We start from the raw sequence: 17,678 nt of genomic DNA, 5'->3' as shown, positions 1-17,678 counted from the left end.
CATCCCAGAGGGTTTGTTACTTTTGTCCTTGGTTTAAAGACACTTACTGGGTAAGCTGTAGCCAATTTCGTTTGATACTTTTCATCTGGCCCTGGGCTGTGATTGGTCTATTTTACACACCTTGCAGGGATTGGTCCATTTGATATGCAAATAGTGGCCTGAAAATCCACCCAAAAGGATTGAGTGACTTGTGGGGGTTGGTATATTCCCAATCCTTCTGCAAGGGCCATACCTTGAAATTGACAAGGAGTTTGCTTATGTAAGTGGCCAACCCTATAGAGGTTTTTCAGAGAACAAAGAAGAGGCAAGGGGAGGAGGGAGACGAAGCAGAGAGACAAGAGGCAAGGAACCTCCTAAAAGAGCTGTACTATGGGTCAAGGGCTGTAACACTGAAGTCTGCAAGAGGCCCAGAAGGGGCCCTGTGCCAGAGCTGGCAGTGACAGGATCAGAAGGGCCCCCAAGGCAGAGATGGCAACGATGGCAGAAAGCTGCTGCTAGGAGAACAGCAGCTGAGCAAACTGCTGCACTGGCTGTGAGCTGGGCCAGCTGGTAGCGGAAAAGCCAACTGTGTGGAGGCCGAAGGCAGAGAAGCCTACACAGCCAAGAGGGGATGTGCCTGGCAGAGAGAGTGTGCACAGCCAAGTGAAGGGCCTGCCTGCTTGCACAGCCAAGAGAAGGTCCTGAGAGAACGTCCTGCACTGAAGAAGGGAGGGATATGCTCTCCACCTCAGGGGAGACTTCCAGACCTTGCCTATGTTCATCCTGATCCTGAGCTGTTCCTGTTACTTTCAAGTTGATCCTGATCCCAACTTGTAGCCTGTTAATTCCCTAATAAACCACATAACTGTCAGGATGATCTGTGAGTTGTGTGTGGCCACAACATTACTGAGCCCAGCAGCGAAGTAAAGAGTGCTGTGAGGGGAACAGCTGATGTTGGAAATGGTGAAGAATTTGGAGAGTGGAGATATGTTTGATGTTCACCTCACAGGAACTAGCTTTGTGCTGATTCTGATTCTTATTCCTCAGGACTCTAGGCAAGTTCTGATGCCGCATGATAGAAGGGGTATTTTGTTTTACATTTGTTGTTAATACGTTAATGCAGCTGGGCACTGACAGATTCGAGACACTGACATTGGCGGCATTCCCAAGAGGACACCAAGATGGTGATGCAGCTGAGGAACTATGGCCTTGAAAACTATTTCTCCTTCAGTTCAACTGCCTTATCCTTCACAAAGCTTTTCTTGTAGAGGCCCCCATTCCTGGGCCACTCCAGTAAGCCAGGCTCCACCTCTCTGGGCGCCAAAGTACCACAGTATTTTCCATGATGGATCAGGAGGACCTGATCCCTTCTCCAGCCCCATTGGACTGTGAGCTCTGGAAGGCCAGTACTCCATCCCAGATTCTCCAGGGCCTGGCACAGGGTCAGCCCAGAGTTTCTGACTGTGTTGGGTGAAGGAAGAACAGGCAGCCTATCTGAAGGATGAATTTTTCCCCCTCATCCCAAACCCTCTCCCCCAAACTTGTTAACAGCCTGGGTTACATCTTTCCAGTTTTCTTCTGACATAGTCAATTGCAATATGCAGTTTGAATCCTATTTTAACTTGACTTTGCATCATATTTATTTCCATATCATTATATATTCCCGCAACTGTTCTAATTATTGGTTGTCCCTCCAAGTAGACAGGCCTTAACTGATCTAACCAATCCCCCAGTTTTAGATATTTTAGATCATTTTCAATTAAATTATTTTCACTACTATATTAATTCTTCAAGGAACATCTTTGTGATCAAATTTCTGTTGTGTTCATGATTCTTTCGCTTAAATGTAATTCCTGGGTCAGCAGGCAGCGCTTAAAGCTTGAGAATATACGGCAAAATCACGTAAGGAAGCTCCTCTCAGTGAGAATGGGCTAACAGAAACACAAGCTGCCCTTGGAGAGAAAGAGAGCTCCCTGTCACAGGACGTGAGCAAACAGAGCCGTTTCTCAGAGTCCTACCAAGAGCCCTTCCTGTCCCCTCATCCCCATTTGGGGAGCTTCGAGCTGTGACCCCTATAAACTCTCATAGCCCAGTCGCTGACCACTGACTCAAGGGCCTATCCAGTCTAGGGATGGGTTTGATTTGGTCTCTATAGTATTTGTTTTGCTTTAATTCTGAACTAGCTGTCAACATTTTGAAAGTGGGAGATTTCACATATAAATCTGGGTTTTGTGGATCCTTCTGAAAAACCGGGAGACACGGAGCTGAGGGACAGCTATCCTGAGACAGAGTCCAGGCCCAGGTAGCCTAAGTCAACACTGTCCACTTTTCTCATTGATGATATCTCTCAGCCCCTACAGGCCTGTGACTACCCACAAGGTTGGGGAAGATCCTCCAGCTTCCCACGGGCCTTCTCATATGAGAGGTGACATTTCTGATCGACTGACACCCCAGGACAAGCAGGGAGAGGCAGGGAAGTGCTAACCTGGGGCAACACTGTGATCTGGTCCTCACCATCATGTCCCCATTATTGGGGTGAGCACATATGCCAGGGAGCAGGGACCTGTGCCACAGCCCATCTCCCTCCCTTGTGGCTGGTCACACTGTCCTGCCTAAATGGGACCATAAGAGACCATACAATTCATGAATTCCAGTATTATACCCACCACAAGGCCACCTTACAGATGGGGAAAACTCAGGTCCCAGGTGACACAGTTAACAGCGTGAAAAGGTCTCCAGGGTAGGGCAATGCTTAATCCAAAGGCAGACAATGCGGATGGTAGATTTGGAGCCTCTCTGGAGATCTCAGCCTTGCCCACCCCACGAGACTACCCACTCCCCAGCACTAAGCCTCCGAGGCCCCCCACCCCACTCACTCCTCCTCTCTCTCCAGAACGTCCCGGGGCACAGGCAGCAGGGACAGGAGGCAGGCCTGGCTCATGTGCTGGATCTCCTCAAGCCGCTGCTGGTGCTGGGCCCCTGCCATGTGGTCCTGGAACTCCTGCAGCCGGAGGGAGTGAAGGATGGGCATGAGGCACGAGCCCCAGGGCAGCAGGCAATGGTGAGCTCTGGGGAAGAGGAGTCCAGCCTCGCCCTCACAGCCACCTGGCCATTGCTGCGAGGCCATTATTCTCACAACAACCCTGCACTGGCCAGAGCAGGAAAGGTAAACCAAGGCACAGAGTAAGCACACACCAGCCAGAGCTTCTGCCCCTCCTAGGAAGAAGCTGGCTGTGTGGAGGGAAGACAGTGTGAACTCCTCAAAGACAAAGAAGAGTCTGATTAACTTCCAGGTCTCCGTGGCTCTGCTTGGAGCAAAGCAGACAGCAACAGGAGTAACAATACCAATAGTAGTAATAATACAAGTATTACACTGTTATTAATGCTGCATGTGAATGCTCACTCTGGGCCAGGCCTGGGACTCATGACTTCAATGTCAAGGTCCTGAATCCTCAGAACCACCTGATGAGGTGGGTTCTAAACGTCTCTTCATCTGATTCACAAGGAAACTGTGACAAGGCCCACACAGCTGGTCGGGGCCCAGCTGGATTTGAACCAGGTCTGCCTGACTCTAAACACGTATGTTCTTGACTGGTCAGGAAATGTTTTCTGATGAAATGAACAGCTTCCAGGGGCAGGGCTCGAAGGGCCTAGTGTGGCTACTCAGACAGCTATGGAAGGGGCAGGCTGGGCATCCCATATAGACCTCGCCCTCTGCCCCACCCACCAACCACCCACCTGGGGCCTGGGGGTGCAGTACCTGCTGACTGGTGCAGTTGGCCTTGCAGATATAGCAGAAGAACTGGAGGGTCTGCTTGGAAGGCGCGCTGGTGGCAGCAGGGGTGGTGGACGTGGAGTCATTGGGACGGGGCCCAGGGTTCAGGGGTACAGTGCTAAAGGCCCGGCTGTCACTGCTCTGCAGGATGGTGACCTTCAGGGAGCCCCCAGCACCCCACACCTGTACCAGGAGCAGGAACAGAGCTACCACCAGCTGGGTGCTTATGGTGGATCACCCCCAGTGCTGGACAAACCACTATCGAATTCAGTCTGGTCTGCCTAAGCATCACCAAAGGAGGGCTGCCAACTCATTGCACAGATAGGGGAAACAGGAGGGGGCCCTAAGGTGGTCTGGGGCAGACAGGCCATCCCACTGCTGGGTCCCATGGACTTCAAGTCCCCAGTGCCCAGGCAGGGACCCCAGCTGCCACATGAATGTCTCCACCCACCCTGAGCATCTCTCCAGTTCTTTGTTCACATTCTCCCACATCCAGGCTGCTGGCAGATTCCTCCTGGCTTTCCTCCACGCTGACCTGGGCATTCTCTGGCCCCGGTGAGACCTCCTCCAGGCCTGAAATGACAAATGTGCTCTATTTCCCAGAGTCCATCTCCCACCCTAGGTCCAGAGAGACCCAAGCCCAAGAGCTGCCTTCTCTGCCCACAGCCAGGAGCTTCAAGCCTCTGGTGTGGATAGGCAGATCCTGGTTCTAAGGCCAGACCTCAGTCCCAGGCTGTCCCCAGAGTCAGAAAATACCGGACAGGAACAAAGGGTCCTGGGAGAGCTGCTCCATCACCATGACTGGGTGGAGAGCCAGAGTTCACCTACCTTCTCCAGCTTCTACTGCATCAGGCAGTGTGTCCAGCGCCGCGGCAAGAACTGGAACCGGCGCTTGCTCCACTGGCACTGACACCTGTGGCTGGGTCTGAGGCTGTCCCTGGGTCTGCTCCGCTGGCAACTCTACTGGAGGCTGCTCAGGTGGCTGCTCCCGTGGCTGTTCCAGCAGCTGGACCCTTGGCCGTGCTTGTGTCTGCAGCTGGATCTGTACCTGTGGATACGTCTGTGTCTGTGCCTGGTTCTGCAGCTGCAGCTGCGCCTGCTTTGGGGGATATGAAGATGCCTCTGGCTGCACCTGCGTCTGTACCTGCTTCTGTGGCTCTGTCTCCTGCAGCTGTGGCTGCACCTGCTTCTGCTGAGGCACTAAGTGCTCTGGACAGGTCTGTGTTTGTGCCTGCTTCTGCAGCTTTGGCTGCACCTGGGTGTCCATTTGTGGCGTCTGTGGCTGAGTCTGTGGCTGCACCTTGGCCTGGATCTGCAGAACCCGTGGTGGGAATCGTGGTGGCATGCAGGCTTCTGGAGGCTCAGGCAGCAGCGCAGGTGTCTGTGTCTGCTTTGGTACTGTCTTCCGGCCCTGCGGCTGGACCTTTGCCTGCAGCTGCCCTGGGGGCCCTTTCTTTGCAGGCTCCTCTGAGCTAGGAATGATCAAGAAAAATCAAATTCACATCTTCCCAGAGGTCCAGTGGGAGCTCCCAAGAAAGGCCGAGACCTAGGTTCCAATACTCACTCTACCACTTATGAGTTGAGGATCCGGGCAAGCCCCTTCACCTCTCTAAACCTCAGTTTCACACAAGTAAATTGGGGAGAATCACAATTCCCCAGAACTTGCTAATATGTACTGAAAGCCCTGTAAACCTGCCCACCCCTCTGCCCACTCTCTAGGGTCCCAGATGCACATCTCCACCCTACCACCTGGCCCCCTTGCCTACGTGGGGCTCAGTCACAGTGAAGACACCAGGGTTGGCCTGGGGCCCTCCCAGTAAGGTGCAGAATTAGGTGTGACTTTCCTCCAAGCCTTTTTTCTGGGTTCCTCCAAGCCAGAGGCTGGAGTTCTGAAGCACCCTGCCTCCCTTCCTTTGCAGGAATGACAGTATAAGGCACCGGAACCGTGGGCAAGTTTTCAGCATCTGTTACCTTTTCAGCCTCTTGGCTGGTGGCTGTGAAGCCCCATAAGGCTCCGGCTCTGGTGCTGGCATGCGTTTCTCCTTAGCGATGCCATCTGGGCAGTGGGGAGACTCTTGACCTGGAAAGGAGGGCAGACAGATGACCATGGATGCTGGGTTGAACACTTAAGAGTTCCAGGAGATGAGGCCTGGGCTCACTCTCACATCCATCGTCCTGTCCCTGACCCGAGAGGGGAGAGTTAGCCCACCTGCCTCACAGATCTGCCTGTCACCCACCCACACTGTGCCCACCTACCCCAACCCGTGTCCCCTCTGAGGGGCCAGCAGCCTCCCTCCCTCACCTTCTGGTGTGTCGGTTCTGGGCTCTGCCACTTCCTCAGACCCCTCCGGGGGGTCTGACTTGTCTTCCACAGGCATCGTCTGAGAAGAAGAATCCTGCTTCCTTTCAGAAACCATTTCTGACATCTGCCATCCACCCTTGCAAATGTCACTTTGCCCAGTAGTGGCTATATCAGTCCCCCAGAGTACGAAGGGCTCAGGGGACCTCTGGCCAGCCTAGCCCCAGAGCTGCTGGGCAGATGGTCCTGAACACTCCAGGAATCGTGTCTAGGAGGGTCCATCTAGCTGCCACAGGTTTGGGGGACGCAAAGTCTTCTCCTGGCCCACAATGCCGTCTCTTGATTTCCTACCCCCTTCTTAACGAAGCAGCCAGAGGGATCTTTCTAAACACAAACTTGATCACATCTCTTAATTCTTTCCGGCTTAAAGCCCTCCTGTGCTTCCCTACGCCCTAGAGTTCTCCTTACTCCAACCCCCAAGCCCCGCACCATCTGGCCTCTGCCCCACCCTCCCCTCCAGCCTCATCTTCCTCTACTCTGCCCTCATCCTCTCTGTTCTGTCCATACTAGCCTTCTTCCTGGTAGTCCAAAGTCCCAGGCCTCTTTCTGCCCCCCAGGCCTTCACCCAGAGCCCGAAAGGCACTTCTTACAGGAAGCCCTCCTGACCCCAGACTAGGACAGGTCCCACAGTGCCTTGGGCTTCTCCTTTGTGCTCTATTTCATAATCTTAATTAATTAGTTGAGTATTATTTGTATTTCATGTCTCTCACCACCTCACTCCCACCCCCAGCCCAAGAATTTCAGGAGGGCCAGACCAGAGGCCCTCTTTATCCCTGAATTCCCTGGACCCCCAGAAAGTGCTAACAGATGTTTGCTAAGTGAACATATGACTCTGGCCACTGCCAGGCCTCTCCAGGAAGCTCCCCAGGAGCCCGCCTGCACTAAGCCCAAGGGGCAGCCCCATGACTTGGCCCCTAGGTTCTAGCTGTGTGGCCCAGGGCAACCCCCAACCCTACACTCTGAGCCTCGGTTTTCCCATATGTAAAGCAGAGAGGGTGGACACTAGACAGTCCTTAAAGGAACACATTATGACAGGCCCTATCGGAAGGTCCAAGGCTAGGGTCCCTGTCTGGAATGGCATGCCTCAGACCAGCCAGGAAGGGGGGAGCTTCCCCCACCCCCAGAACTGTACTCAGGAGCATGGTGTGTGCAAGGAGCCGCTGGGAGTTTCAAGGACAGGACGGTCTCAAGGGAGGTGATGCCGTTTGCAAGCCTGAATCTTTCTGCTTATGTGAGGGAAAGGCTCTCAAACACCAGCTCATCTCTGTTTAACAGGAGCTAGAGGGCTGCTGCAGGCTCAGAACCTTCAGCTGGCAACAAAGTACAGTTTAGGATTTTATAACATTGTTTTATCACAATTACACTTCTTTTACTTTCATATTTGACTAGTTACACTGGTTTTTGCACTTCAGATAGTGATACAAAGTTTCCTTTTTAAATAAATATAATTGAAAAGAAGCTAGTTCATTTAAAGTTGTGCTATCTCATACAGTCGCCACGGGCCACACACGGCTTTTGGGTCCTTGAAACGTGGCCAGTTTAAATTGCAATGTGCTGATGTGCCGTAAATATAATAATACATGCCAGATTTTGAAGACAGTGCAAAAAAGAAAGACTATAAAAATACCTCCTTAAATAATTTTCATATTGATTACATGTTAAAATGATAATATATTTGATATATTGACTTAAATAAAATGTATGAATAGGATTAATTTTACCTGTTTCTTTTTATTTTTAAAAATGTGGTTACTAGCAAATTTTAAATTATGGACAGTACTGATATAAAGAGAAATATCAAGTAAATAATAGTACAGGTGGGTTTTGGTTAGTGTTTGGACATGGCAAAAATCACGTTAGGATACAGGAATGTTTGAGGTTTAGGGAACACTAGACAAGTCAGGCCCCTTACTTTATAGATGAGGAAACTGAGCCACAAAGAGGTGGTGTGACCTGCTCAAAAAGCCAGGGTGGGCCAAAGCGGATGGAGCTGAGCTGATACCCAGGTGTCCCCTCTTCCCCTCCCATCCCACCTCTACTCACCTTGTGACTGGGGGTAGTGGAAGAGGGGGTACGTGCCTGTTTCTGGGGAGTCCGCCTTGAAAGGGGAGGGTTCATGGGGACCCCAGCAGGAGGGGGGCCCAGCAGGGACTGGCGAGTGGCCTGGGGAAAGAACTGCTGTAGATTTGGGGTGGCCAGCTGTGGGGGTGTAAGGCTGGGGGCTGTCAGGCTCGGGGTTGTCAGGCTGTAGCCACGGAGGTTACCTGTGAGCAAGAAGAGGGGAGAAAAGGGATCACAATTGTGGTTGGGTGGTAGAAGTGAGTGTGAGGGGGTCAGTCCCCCAAAGCATCATGGGAACATAACAGGCAACTCTGAAGGGAACCATTCCCCATCCAAGGAGCCAGAGGAAAGAGATGAGAGCAAGGGGTCAGTCCCACTTGGGCACTAGTGGTGGAGGAGGCCTTAGGGCTGGTTTTCTGCTCCAACTGGGGGGCAGGAATGGGATAAGGGGTGGGGCACTGCCTTTTCTCCCTGCAGATGTCTCCCTGGTAAGTGGCTTGACCCAGTGCAAGGCCCATTAGGAGACCCAGAAAGATGGCTGATCCCTGGAATAATAAGACACGCCCACACTCACCAGCTACCCTTCATCAAAGGCCTACAATGAGCCAGGCACTGCGCTCACATCAGCAGTCATCAGGGGTAGGTACTATTATCTCTACTTTACTGATGAGAAAATGGAGACACAAAGTGGAGAAGCAGCTTGCCAGGGTCTGTGAGAGGCGCTGCCACCCACCTGCTGGCCCCAGACAGGATTCAGGGGTCCTCCTGACCCTTCTCTCTCCTCGCCTGCCCCCATCCAAGCTATCACCAAGTCCTAGCAACTCTTTCTCTTACATCTACTCCTCCTAGTCTGGCTTCTCCTTTCTAGCCCCTCTCACCCCACATCTTCCAAAGCCACTTCACCCCTTACCTGAATTTCAGCCACAACCTTGTCACAGACTAGTAGCAAATAGTGATCTTTCTAAAACGACATTCTGACCTTGCTCCTCCCCCTGCCAAAACCCTCCCATAGCTCCCTGATGCTTGGGAATGAAGTCCAGGCCTCACCATGGAGGTCCAGACCAGCCCACCTCACTGACCCCTCTTCTTGCCATTCTTCCCACACTCCTGCACTACGCTACAGCCATATGCCCCCACGCATCCCACAAAGATGCCTGGTTTCTTCCCGCTTCTGGGCCTTTGCATGTGCTGTTCCCTCTGCCTGGGCTGTTCCACCTCCACTAACTACTAATCAACTCTCAGACCTTCCTTTAGCTATTTCTCCTCCAGGAGGCTTTCCTAGACCCTCTCTGTGTCTTCCCAGGTGATCCCTCATGCCCCCCACAGGCCCAGGATCAGCTGCACAATCTCCTGGTCTGCCTCCAGCTGCCCACAGCCCAACCACACTGGGAACTCCTCAAGGGTAGGCTCCTCATCCAACTCAGCTCTACACCTCAGGGGAGACCCAGTGCTCAGGAAGTGTTTGAGAAATGAAATACAGTTGGAACCCTTGCCCCAGTGCACTGAAGTGCCTCACTGTGCTGGGGTGCAAAGCACAGGGATTAAGGGCATGGGTCAGAAGTGCCTTGAGAGCTGGATTCAAATTCAGACTCTACAGTACAAGCTCTTGGCCATGGGCAAATCAGTTTCTCTTTCTCAGCCTCAGTTCCCTCATCTCTAAAATGGGAATGGTAACAGTGCTTGCCTCATAATGGTTTATCAGGATGCAATGAGATATACGAATGTGCCTGGTACACAGTAAGTGCCTAATTAACATAAACTTAAAATAAACACATATACACATTTGTACAGAGAGAGCCAGCGCACCAGCTCTTAAACATAAAAACACAAAAGATGGAATACCCTAATAGAAAAATGGACAAAGGACATGGACAAGTCACAAAAATACAATGGTTAACAGATATATTTGACGGCACTAGCACTCAAAGAAATGTAAAAACATTAATGATATAGCTTTTCTTGCCAACCAAATTAGTATATTATATATATAAATATATATAAAAAAAACATATAATACCCAATGTTGCTGTGGGCATGGTGAGGCCGGCACTGTCATACGTGGCTGGTGGCATTGCAAACTGGTCCAGTCCTTTGGGAAAGCAATTTGGCAACACTTAATCAAGAGCCATAAAACATCCATCTCCATCCATCATTCTACTTTTGGGAATTCATTCTAAGAAAATAATCTCAAACATGGAAAAAGATATTTATCCCAGTGTTACTTAAAACAGAAAAAAAAAAAAAAGGAAACAGCTCAACTGTCCAATAAGGGAAGAAGGTTTAGAGAAGCAAGGGCACATCCCCCGAGTGGAATACCAAACAGCTATTAAAAGTCATCTTTACAGAGACTGTAAACTTGTATGGGAAATGATCATGGCAATATATTCAGCAAAAAAGAAACAAAACACAGCCTTCTGCTAATGACACAACCACTAAAAAAAAAAAAAAAAAATGACACAACCACAGTCAGGTATAAATTCCCAAGTGTGTGTCTAGAAAAAAAATGCAAGGAAATACACCAAAACATTGACCGATGGTGGCTTCAAATGATGATTTGGGTTTTCCTACAGCCTTTGTTTATATCTTTCCACTTTTTTTTGGTGGGTAGTGGTTAAGTGCTATGGCTGTTAACCAAAAGGTGGGCAGTTCAAATCTACCAGGCTCCTTGGAAACTCTATGGGGCAGTTCTACTCTGTCCTATAGGGTCACTATGAGTAGGAACCAACTCAGCAACCAGTTCGGTTTTTTGGTGTATGGGGAAAGAACGTATGCATACATCGTGGGTCTCTGTATGTACTTTTATCTCTCCATCCATCCAGCTATCATTTGCAAGTCAGCTCCCATCCACACCCACATGGCCCTGGCAGGACTGAAGACTAACAAACCATCATACCTTCTTATTGCTAAGGACACAGCTCTGCAGTAAGACGTGGGCTCTAATTCTCATTCCAATCAATACCTACTCACTGTGTGACCTTGGGCACGTGACCCTTTCTGATCCTCAATTTCTTCAATGTAAAATGAGGATCATGGGTAGGTATATCTACCCTTAGGGTTGTCAGCAGAGTCAAGGAGTTGAGTTTGGAAAGGCCTCAGACAGTGCCTGGCCCAGAAGGAGCACCCAGGAAACCACTGCTACCATTACTGTTAACAGCCCTACAGGAGGGGCTGGGTCTGAAGGTGAACTGGCCCCAGGTCACTGGGCCCCTGGATTACCCTTTCAGGGGCTGAGGGATCAGAAGCAGCGTCTAGGAAGAAAGAGTGAGAGGCTGCTCTCCACATGGGGAAACAGGCGAAGATACAAGTTTAATGCACAGATCTAGGGATGCCCACTCAGACATTAGAGGTCAAAAGGCCCAGGACCTGGTCTAGCTCAACCACTGCAAGTGCTGTAGGACCCAGGGAGAATGACTTCCTTTCTCTGGGTCTCAGCTTCCTCATCTGTCAAATTGGATATGGAGGTGTTGTTGTGCGTGCTGTCAAGTCGATTCTGACTCATAGCGGCCCTTTATAAGAGAATGGAACTGCCCTATAGGGTTTCTTAGGCTGTAATCTTTACCGATGGGGCCCTGGTGGTGCAGCGGTTAAGTGCCCAGCTGCTAACCAAAAGGTCAGCGGTTCAAACCCACCAGCCGCTCCTCAGGTGAACGATGTGGCAGTCTGCTTCTGTGAAGATTTTATAGCCTTGGAAACCCTACGGGGCAGTTCTACTCCTGTCCTAGAGGGTCGCTATGAGTCAGAATTAACTCAGCTGCCATGGGTTTGGTTTTTTTTAATCTTTAGAGGAGAAGATGACTTTGTCTTCTATCCTGTGGAGTGGCTGGGTAGGTCTGAACCACTGACCTTTTGGTTAGCAGCCGAGCGCTTAACCAGTGCACCACCAGGGCTCCTTGGGTTGCAGAGGAGGGTAGTGAAAATACTCCTTTCCATCCATTAGCTTACCTAATCTGAATGTGGGAGAAGCACAGAGTACTGCCCACAGTGTCAGCACCACGGCCAAGAGCTCTGCTCTGCGATCAGACAGACCTGCATTCAGCTGAACAACTTAGGGACTTTCACCTCCTGGAGCCTCAGGGTCCTCATGTGTAAAGTAGGGGCTGAGATAGTTCCCTCTCAAGGTTATTGAGTGGATGTGATGAGATTTAGCGTCAGGGGGCTGCTGGGGATCTACATTAAAATGGAGTGGGAAGGGGCCTGGAGCCATACCTTGCAACTGCTGTAAAAGCAAAGCTCTCTGTAGCACAGAGCTGTTGAGAAGGGAGGCCGAGTTGGTGCCCTGGAGATTCAGAAGCTGCTGCTGTGACTGCGGCTGGGGGAGCCCCCTGCGTGTTGGGAGGGGGCGTCAGAGGGTTGTTGGGAAGGCAGACAGAGGATTCCCCTGGGGGTAGGAATTGATGACCCCCCAAACCTCGAGGAGGGGTGCCCCTGGGAGAAAGGACTGTGGTGAGGGGCCTCCAAGCCCTGAGTCTGAGTGACAGGGCTGGGACCACCGCCCCAGCGGGGAGCTCACCTGCCCACCACCATGGGCAGGGGGGCCTGTGGGGGGGACTGCTGGAGCAGCTGCTGGAGCTGCAGTAACTGCTGCTGCTGCTGGAGCTGCTGCTGCAACTGCTGGAGCTGCTGCTGCTGCTGCTGGAGCTGCTGCTGCTGCGGCAGCTGCTGGTTGAACATGGCGGCTGGGGGAAGAAAGAAGGGTAAGCCGGAGTGCCCCCTAGGCCAGTCCGGCTCTCCTGCCACCCACGGCCACCCAGGCCAACCCGCAGCCCTTACACACTGCCTGCTGAACTTCACAGCTACACTCTCAGTCCTGTCCAAAGCATGCCACAGCCGCACCCCCATCCTTTCAATATCCCTCCAATCCTGCCAGTAGCAACCCCATGCAACTACCCTCCCACCAATTCACCCAAACCCCGCCAAGAGCCCTCCTTCATACACATCCCCGACCTCGACCTCCAGCTCTCCAACTCGCGCGTCTCTACCCTCCCGGTAGAAGAGCCTCTCTACCCCCGGCATTCTGCACCAATCGCGTCCCGCCGCCTGCCCCCCCCGCCCCCACTCTCACCTCTTTATGATATTCCCACCCTCTCCCTTGTGCCCTATTTCGTGTCAGTAAGATTCAACGACACCCCCACTCCGATAAGCTTTCACTTTCGCCCCCCTAGACTTCCCTTTACCCTAATCCCATCCCGGTGCCCCCCAACTCCCCCCGCCCCCCATTCCGCTGACTCCTTCTTCTGCCGATGTGGACAACATTACCATCAAATCCTGAAGTCCCAATCCGCCCGCAGAGTCCGCAGCCTCCATTCAAGTTGTCCCTAATTCCCCACCCCGCTTCAAGTCCCCCGCACCTCGCCTCCCCGCGCAGCTTTTGCCGCGGGAATTGCACAGCCTCCTCCCTGCACCCCCTCAGCAATCGCGTCGCCCTCTCGGGAAAGGAGGGCTGCGGGCCTGCCGCACGCGGGCTGGGCGGCTCCGGCTCCCGGGCTCCCGCGCCTCCGCCGGGGCCTGCCCGCTCGGAAGGCACTTCCGCGAGCCGGGCCGGGAGCGCCCTCTGGAGGCCGGGAGGTCTTGGTGCCGCCGGCCGCGCCGCAAGGACCTTCCCCGCGCTGGGGTCAAGCTGCGGGGGCGGCGCCAGCTCACCCCGCGTCCCGGCGCCTGTGGGCGCACCTCGGGGGTGCGAGGGGGTCCTAGGCAGGGCAGACCTTCCATCTCGCGTCCTCCACATCCAGAAGGGGCGACTCTGAGCCCATGGTCCGTCTGTCGCCCGGAGGGGTCTGTCGTCAGGGAGGGCCATGGCAGGGGGCTTCGAGGAGGACCGGTCCCAACCGACCTCCCCGCGGCCTGTCCTGTGAACCTGGAGCCCCGCGCCGGGCTGGCGTGGGAGGGGGTGTGAAACCGGCCAATTTGCATTCGGGGACCGAGGCCCGGCGAGAGGGCGACCAGCCAGGGTCGCACGTCGGGCAGAAGAGATTGCCCTGGAAGGGAATGGGGTGGGGGCTCCATTTGAAGTATTCTCGTTAGATTTGGCTCTGGGGCGGGTGAGGAAGGCTGAGTTCAGTTAAAAAACAAAAACAAAAAAACGGTGTTCATCCTGCCCCTAAAATGATTCTAACCCGAGGGCCTCTTTAAGGACGACTCTATTTCCTGCCCCGGTGCCCCCCTCCGCAGTCCCCATTCGTTAATACTGTGCCAAATAACTCTTGGTTACTAAGTAGCAATTCCTATTCCCTTTCCTTATGCTCAAAGTCATCAATTTCTGTAACAGCCCTGGGCGATTCGCTCTTTTTGCATTAAGCATCAGACTTTGCGCCAGCACTGCACACGGTGGCGGTAGGAACTCGCAGGTTAAGAGTTTGGCCCACTGTTTTGAGGGAGGGCGATCAGGCAGCGGAGCCCGGCGGCGCAACAAATCACTGCAGCCATGTGACTAGCGCAGCTCTAAAACTCTGGCCCCGGCTCTACCGCAGCCCCGGGCAGCGGCAGAGGTACCTAATGGTCTGCAGCAGTAGCAAAAGAGCAGGGACATAGAGGCACCTGGGGAGGGGCCGGGGTCAGGCGCTCCTACGTGCCTGTGGGTGAAAAGGCAGCCCGGAAGGTTGGGCTTTGAACGCAGGCCTGAGGAGTTGAGGCTTCCCCCCCACCTCCCAAGGTAGGCACGTTAGGAGAGGGTATGAAGCCCAGAGCCACAGCATCAAGTGCATGGATTAGAAAACACTCAGGGTAAGAGAGAATGGTGGTGACCTGAAGCAAGACAGAGTCAGAAGAAAAGGGACCAAGAGAGAGAGCCCACGTTTCCAACCAGGTTGAAGCACACTAACACCCTGATCTGGGCACTGGAGTCAGAGAAGTCCAAGGCTGACCCTGGTCCATGGGGGAGCCTGTCTTCTTGTCTGTAAAATGGGTGCCACCTCCCAGGGTGGTGTGAAGATGACATTTACATAATGCTTAGGCAGACACCTGGCACAGAGGAAGCTTAGCAAACTGCCAAATTAAAAAAAAAAAAAACTAAAAATAGTGCTCACACTGCTGAAGATTGGGAAGGCAGCACTGACTTCTTCCATCCATCCATCAGTTCACCTTTTGCAATTACCTATCGAGATTCCTGAACGTGTTCTGTCCTGTGACCTGATATCCCCACTTGTAGGAATCTAGTCTAGCAAGTAATCAGAAATGAGACTTTTAAGAGCCAGCAGGCTGTTCAAGGAGCATTATTTATAATAAACTAAACTCAGTACCCTTGAGTCGATTGCGACTCATAGTGACCCTATAGGACAGAGTAGAACTGCCCGGTAGAGTTTCCAAGGAGCACCTGGCGGATTTGAACTGCCGACCCTTTGGTTAGCAGCAGTAGCACTTAACCACTAAGTCACGAGGGTTTCCTTATTTATAATAGCTGCCTAGAATAAGTCATGGTGTCTGCCTCTTATGGAATAGCACACAACCATCAGAAATTATGTTTTCAAAGGATCTTTAAACACAATATGATGTGAAGTGCACTCAGCAGGTTACAAAACTGCATATACATTTACAATCCTGGTTTTGGAGAGAATAAATATACGTATGTAGTGGACTCGTGTTGGGAGGGTTCACGTTCTCTCCTCTTTTTCTAATTTGCTGTGATGGGTTTGTACAACGTTAACATGGAAAGGGAGTGAAGTTTTTTTTTTTTTTTTAATGCATATGACCTTGTGCTCTGTCTTTGAAGGCCAGACGAGATAATGAATGTGGACAGTGGGGCTAGACTCGTGTTAATTGTTTTTAATCAACCTTATGCAGGCAGAGGCCTCCAACCAATATATCAGAGGGAGAATAGGGGCCTCATCTCTTTGCCTCCCAAATGGAGTCTCAGGTTAGAGAATCACTGTGAGACCTCGTTCTTGCCTCTGGTTTGAGATGCCCCTTTATCACAAAATAAACTCTTATACACACTTGGATCTACATCCAGATCCATTCTGCTCCAGGAACCTGTCTCTTCCCATGATGATACCACACAGTATGATTATTGTAGGTTTAGAATATGTTTTAGTGTCCCATAGTACAAACTCCTGACATTCTTTTTTTTCCTCTCTCTAAACATTTCTTGCCAACTCTCAATCGTGTATTTTTCAGATTCATTGTAGACGTAAAAAATAAAATTATATAAAGTAACAAAAATAATGTTGATCCCCCAGAAAAAGGCCATCAGAATTTTGATGGGTGTTGTGTTAAATATGTTAAGATGGAGAGGACCTGATATAGTCGCTGAGACAAATGTCTCCATTTAGTCCAGCTTTCTGTTATGGTTTTGCAGGTTTCCTCACCTAGCCAGCACCTGTGCAGTTTCTTTGGTGGCTGTTATCACTGTTTTCTCAGTATAATTTCTACCCAGCTATTTATTGATTGTAGTGTCTTTCTTTTGTAAGCTACCACCTCTCTCACCTTGAATTCTTTCTGCACACAGCGATGTCATTTGCCCCTCGAGGGCAGAAAGCAGCTGCTGTGTCGTCCCTGTGTCCTTGGGACCCAGCCCTGAGCCCTGCACATTACAGCCTCCTGGTGAAGGTTGGTTGAATGAATGAAGGAAGGAAGGAATTACTCCAGGACGCAGTTTCCTCCCTTCATCCTCAGAGGTTCAGCATAAGCAGCTCTTCTCTCCTTGACAACTGTGACCATCACCCCACAGAGGTGAGCCCCCCAAGGCACCCAGCACAGCACAGCAAGACAAGTGACCTGGATCAGAGTCGGTATAACTCCAGCCCAGAAACCCTGGGAACAGACTGTGCTCAGTAACAGCTCCAGGTCAGACAGGAGGTGGAGAACAATCTAAGGCCATAGGCTTATCACACACCTCCCCAGTGGCTGTCTCCCACCTGTGTCTTTACCTGTAGATAAACAAGGAGAGAGAAAAAGGACACAGGTGGAGGATGGCAGGATGGGTGCAACCCTGTCACTGCCCCTAATTCCCATGGTGACCCAGGGCAGGTCACCTCCCAATTTGGGGCCTTAGGTTGATCTTCTCTGCTGAACAGATTGACTTGTGGGTTAGAGGCTTCTACCTGCCAAGGCCATCTCTGCTCTTCATCAATCCCTTTGCCTCCTTTGGTTCTGAATGGTGAGGATGAAAACTGCAGTGACTCCCAATGGGGAAGAAGAACATTGGGCGCTCTTTAGGTTCCTCCAATCCTGGCATGCATTTCTATCCTACAGTGGGTTGAATTTAAAAACAAAACAAGCAAACAAACAGTTACCATGGAGTCATCTCTGACTCTTGGTGACCCCATGTGTGTCAGTGTTGAAGTGTGCTTCATAGAGTTTTCAATGGCTGATTTTTTGGAAGTAGCTTGCCAGGCCTTTCTTCCAAGGCACCTCTGGGTAGAGTTGAACTTCCAACCTTTGGGTTAACATTCAAGCACGTTAAGCATATGCACTATGCAGGGACTCCAGTGGGTTGAATAGTAGCCTCAAAAAAGATATATCTGACCAGGGTACAATAGATGATCCCACTTAGAATGGGAGAAAAATGCA

The 17,678-nt window shown here is 51.5% G+C and overlaps 1 protein-coding gene across 6 annotated transcripts in view; it reads right to left on the bottom strand.

Moving 5' to 3' along the window:
- Nucleotides 1-13,663, bottom strand: part of CIZ1 (CDKN1A interacting zinc finger protein 1) — a 30,286-nt gene extending 16,623 nt beyond the window's left edge. The window contains exons 1-12 of one of the 6 annotated variants that reach the window (XM_010587596.3): nt 13,431-13,662; nt 12,685-12,850; nt 12,381-12,496; nt 10,192-10,263; nt 8,157-8,377; nt 6,057-6,150; nt 5,726-5,834; nt 4,899-5,226; nt 4,583-4,802; nt 4,206-4,327; nt 3,740-3,937; nt 2,856-2,980 (exon numbers count right to left, since the gene is read on the bottom strand). In XM_010587596.3, coding sequence (XP_010585898.1) covers nt 2,856-2,980; nt 3,740-3,937; nt 4,206-4,327; nt 4,583-4,802; nt 4,899-5,226; nt 5,726-5,834; nt 6,057-6,150; nt 8,157-8,377; nt 10,192-10,263; nt 12,381-12,496; nt 12,685-12,845 — 1,766 coding nt within the window. In that variant the 5' untranslated portion in view covers nt 12,846-12,850; nt 13,431-13,662. Of the gene's footprint in view, nt 1-2,855; nt 2,981-3,739; nt 3,938-4,205; nt 4,328-4,582; nt 5,227-5,725; nt 5,835-6,056; nt 6,151-8,156; nt 8,378-10,191; nt 10,264-12,380; nt 12,497-12,684; nt 12,851-13,430 lie in introns of all 6 variants that reach the window. The other 5 variants (XM_010587598.3, XM_064291379.1, XM_010587594.3 and 2 more) reach the window with 5 other exon arrangements.
- Between the last annotated feature and the right edge of the window lie 4,015 nt (nt 13,664-17,678).

Source organism: Loxodonta africana, chromosome 9 (assembly GCF_030014295.1).
Source record: "Loxodonta africana isolate mLoxAfr1 chromosome 9, mLoxAfr1.hap2, whole genome shotgun sequence".
In the NCBI taxonomy this organism is placed as follows: Eukaryota; Metazoa; Chordata; class Mammalia; order Proboscidea; family Elephantidae; genus Loxodonta; species Loxodonta africana.
Note: the sequence above shows the minus strand (reverse complement) of the source record. Positions and strands in the feature narration are given on the sequence as shown.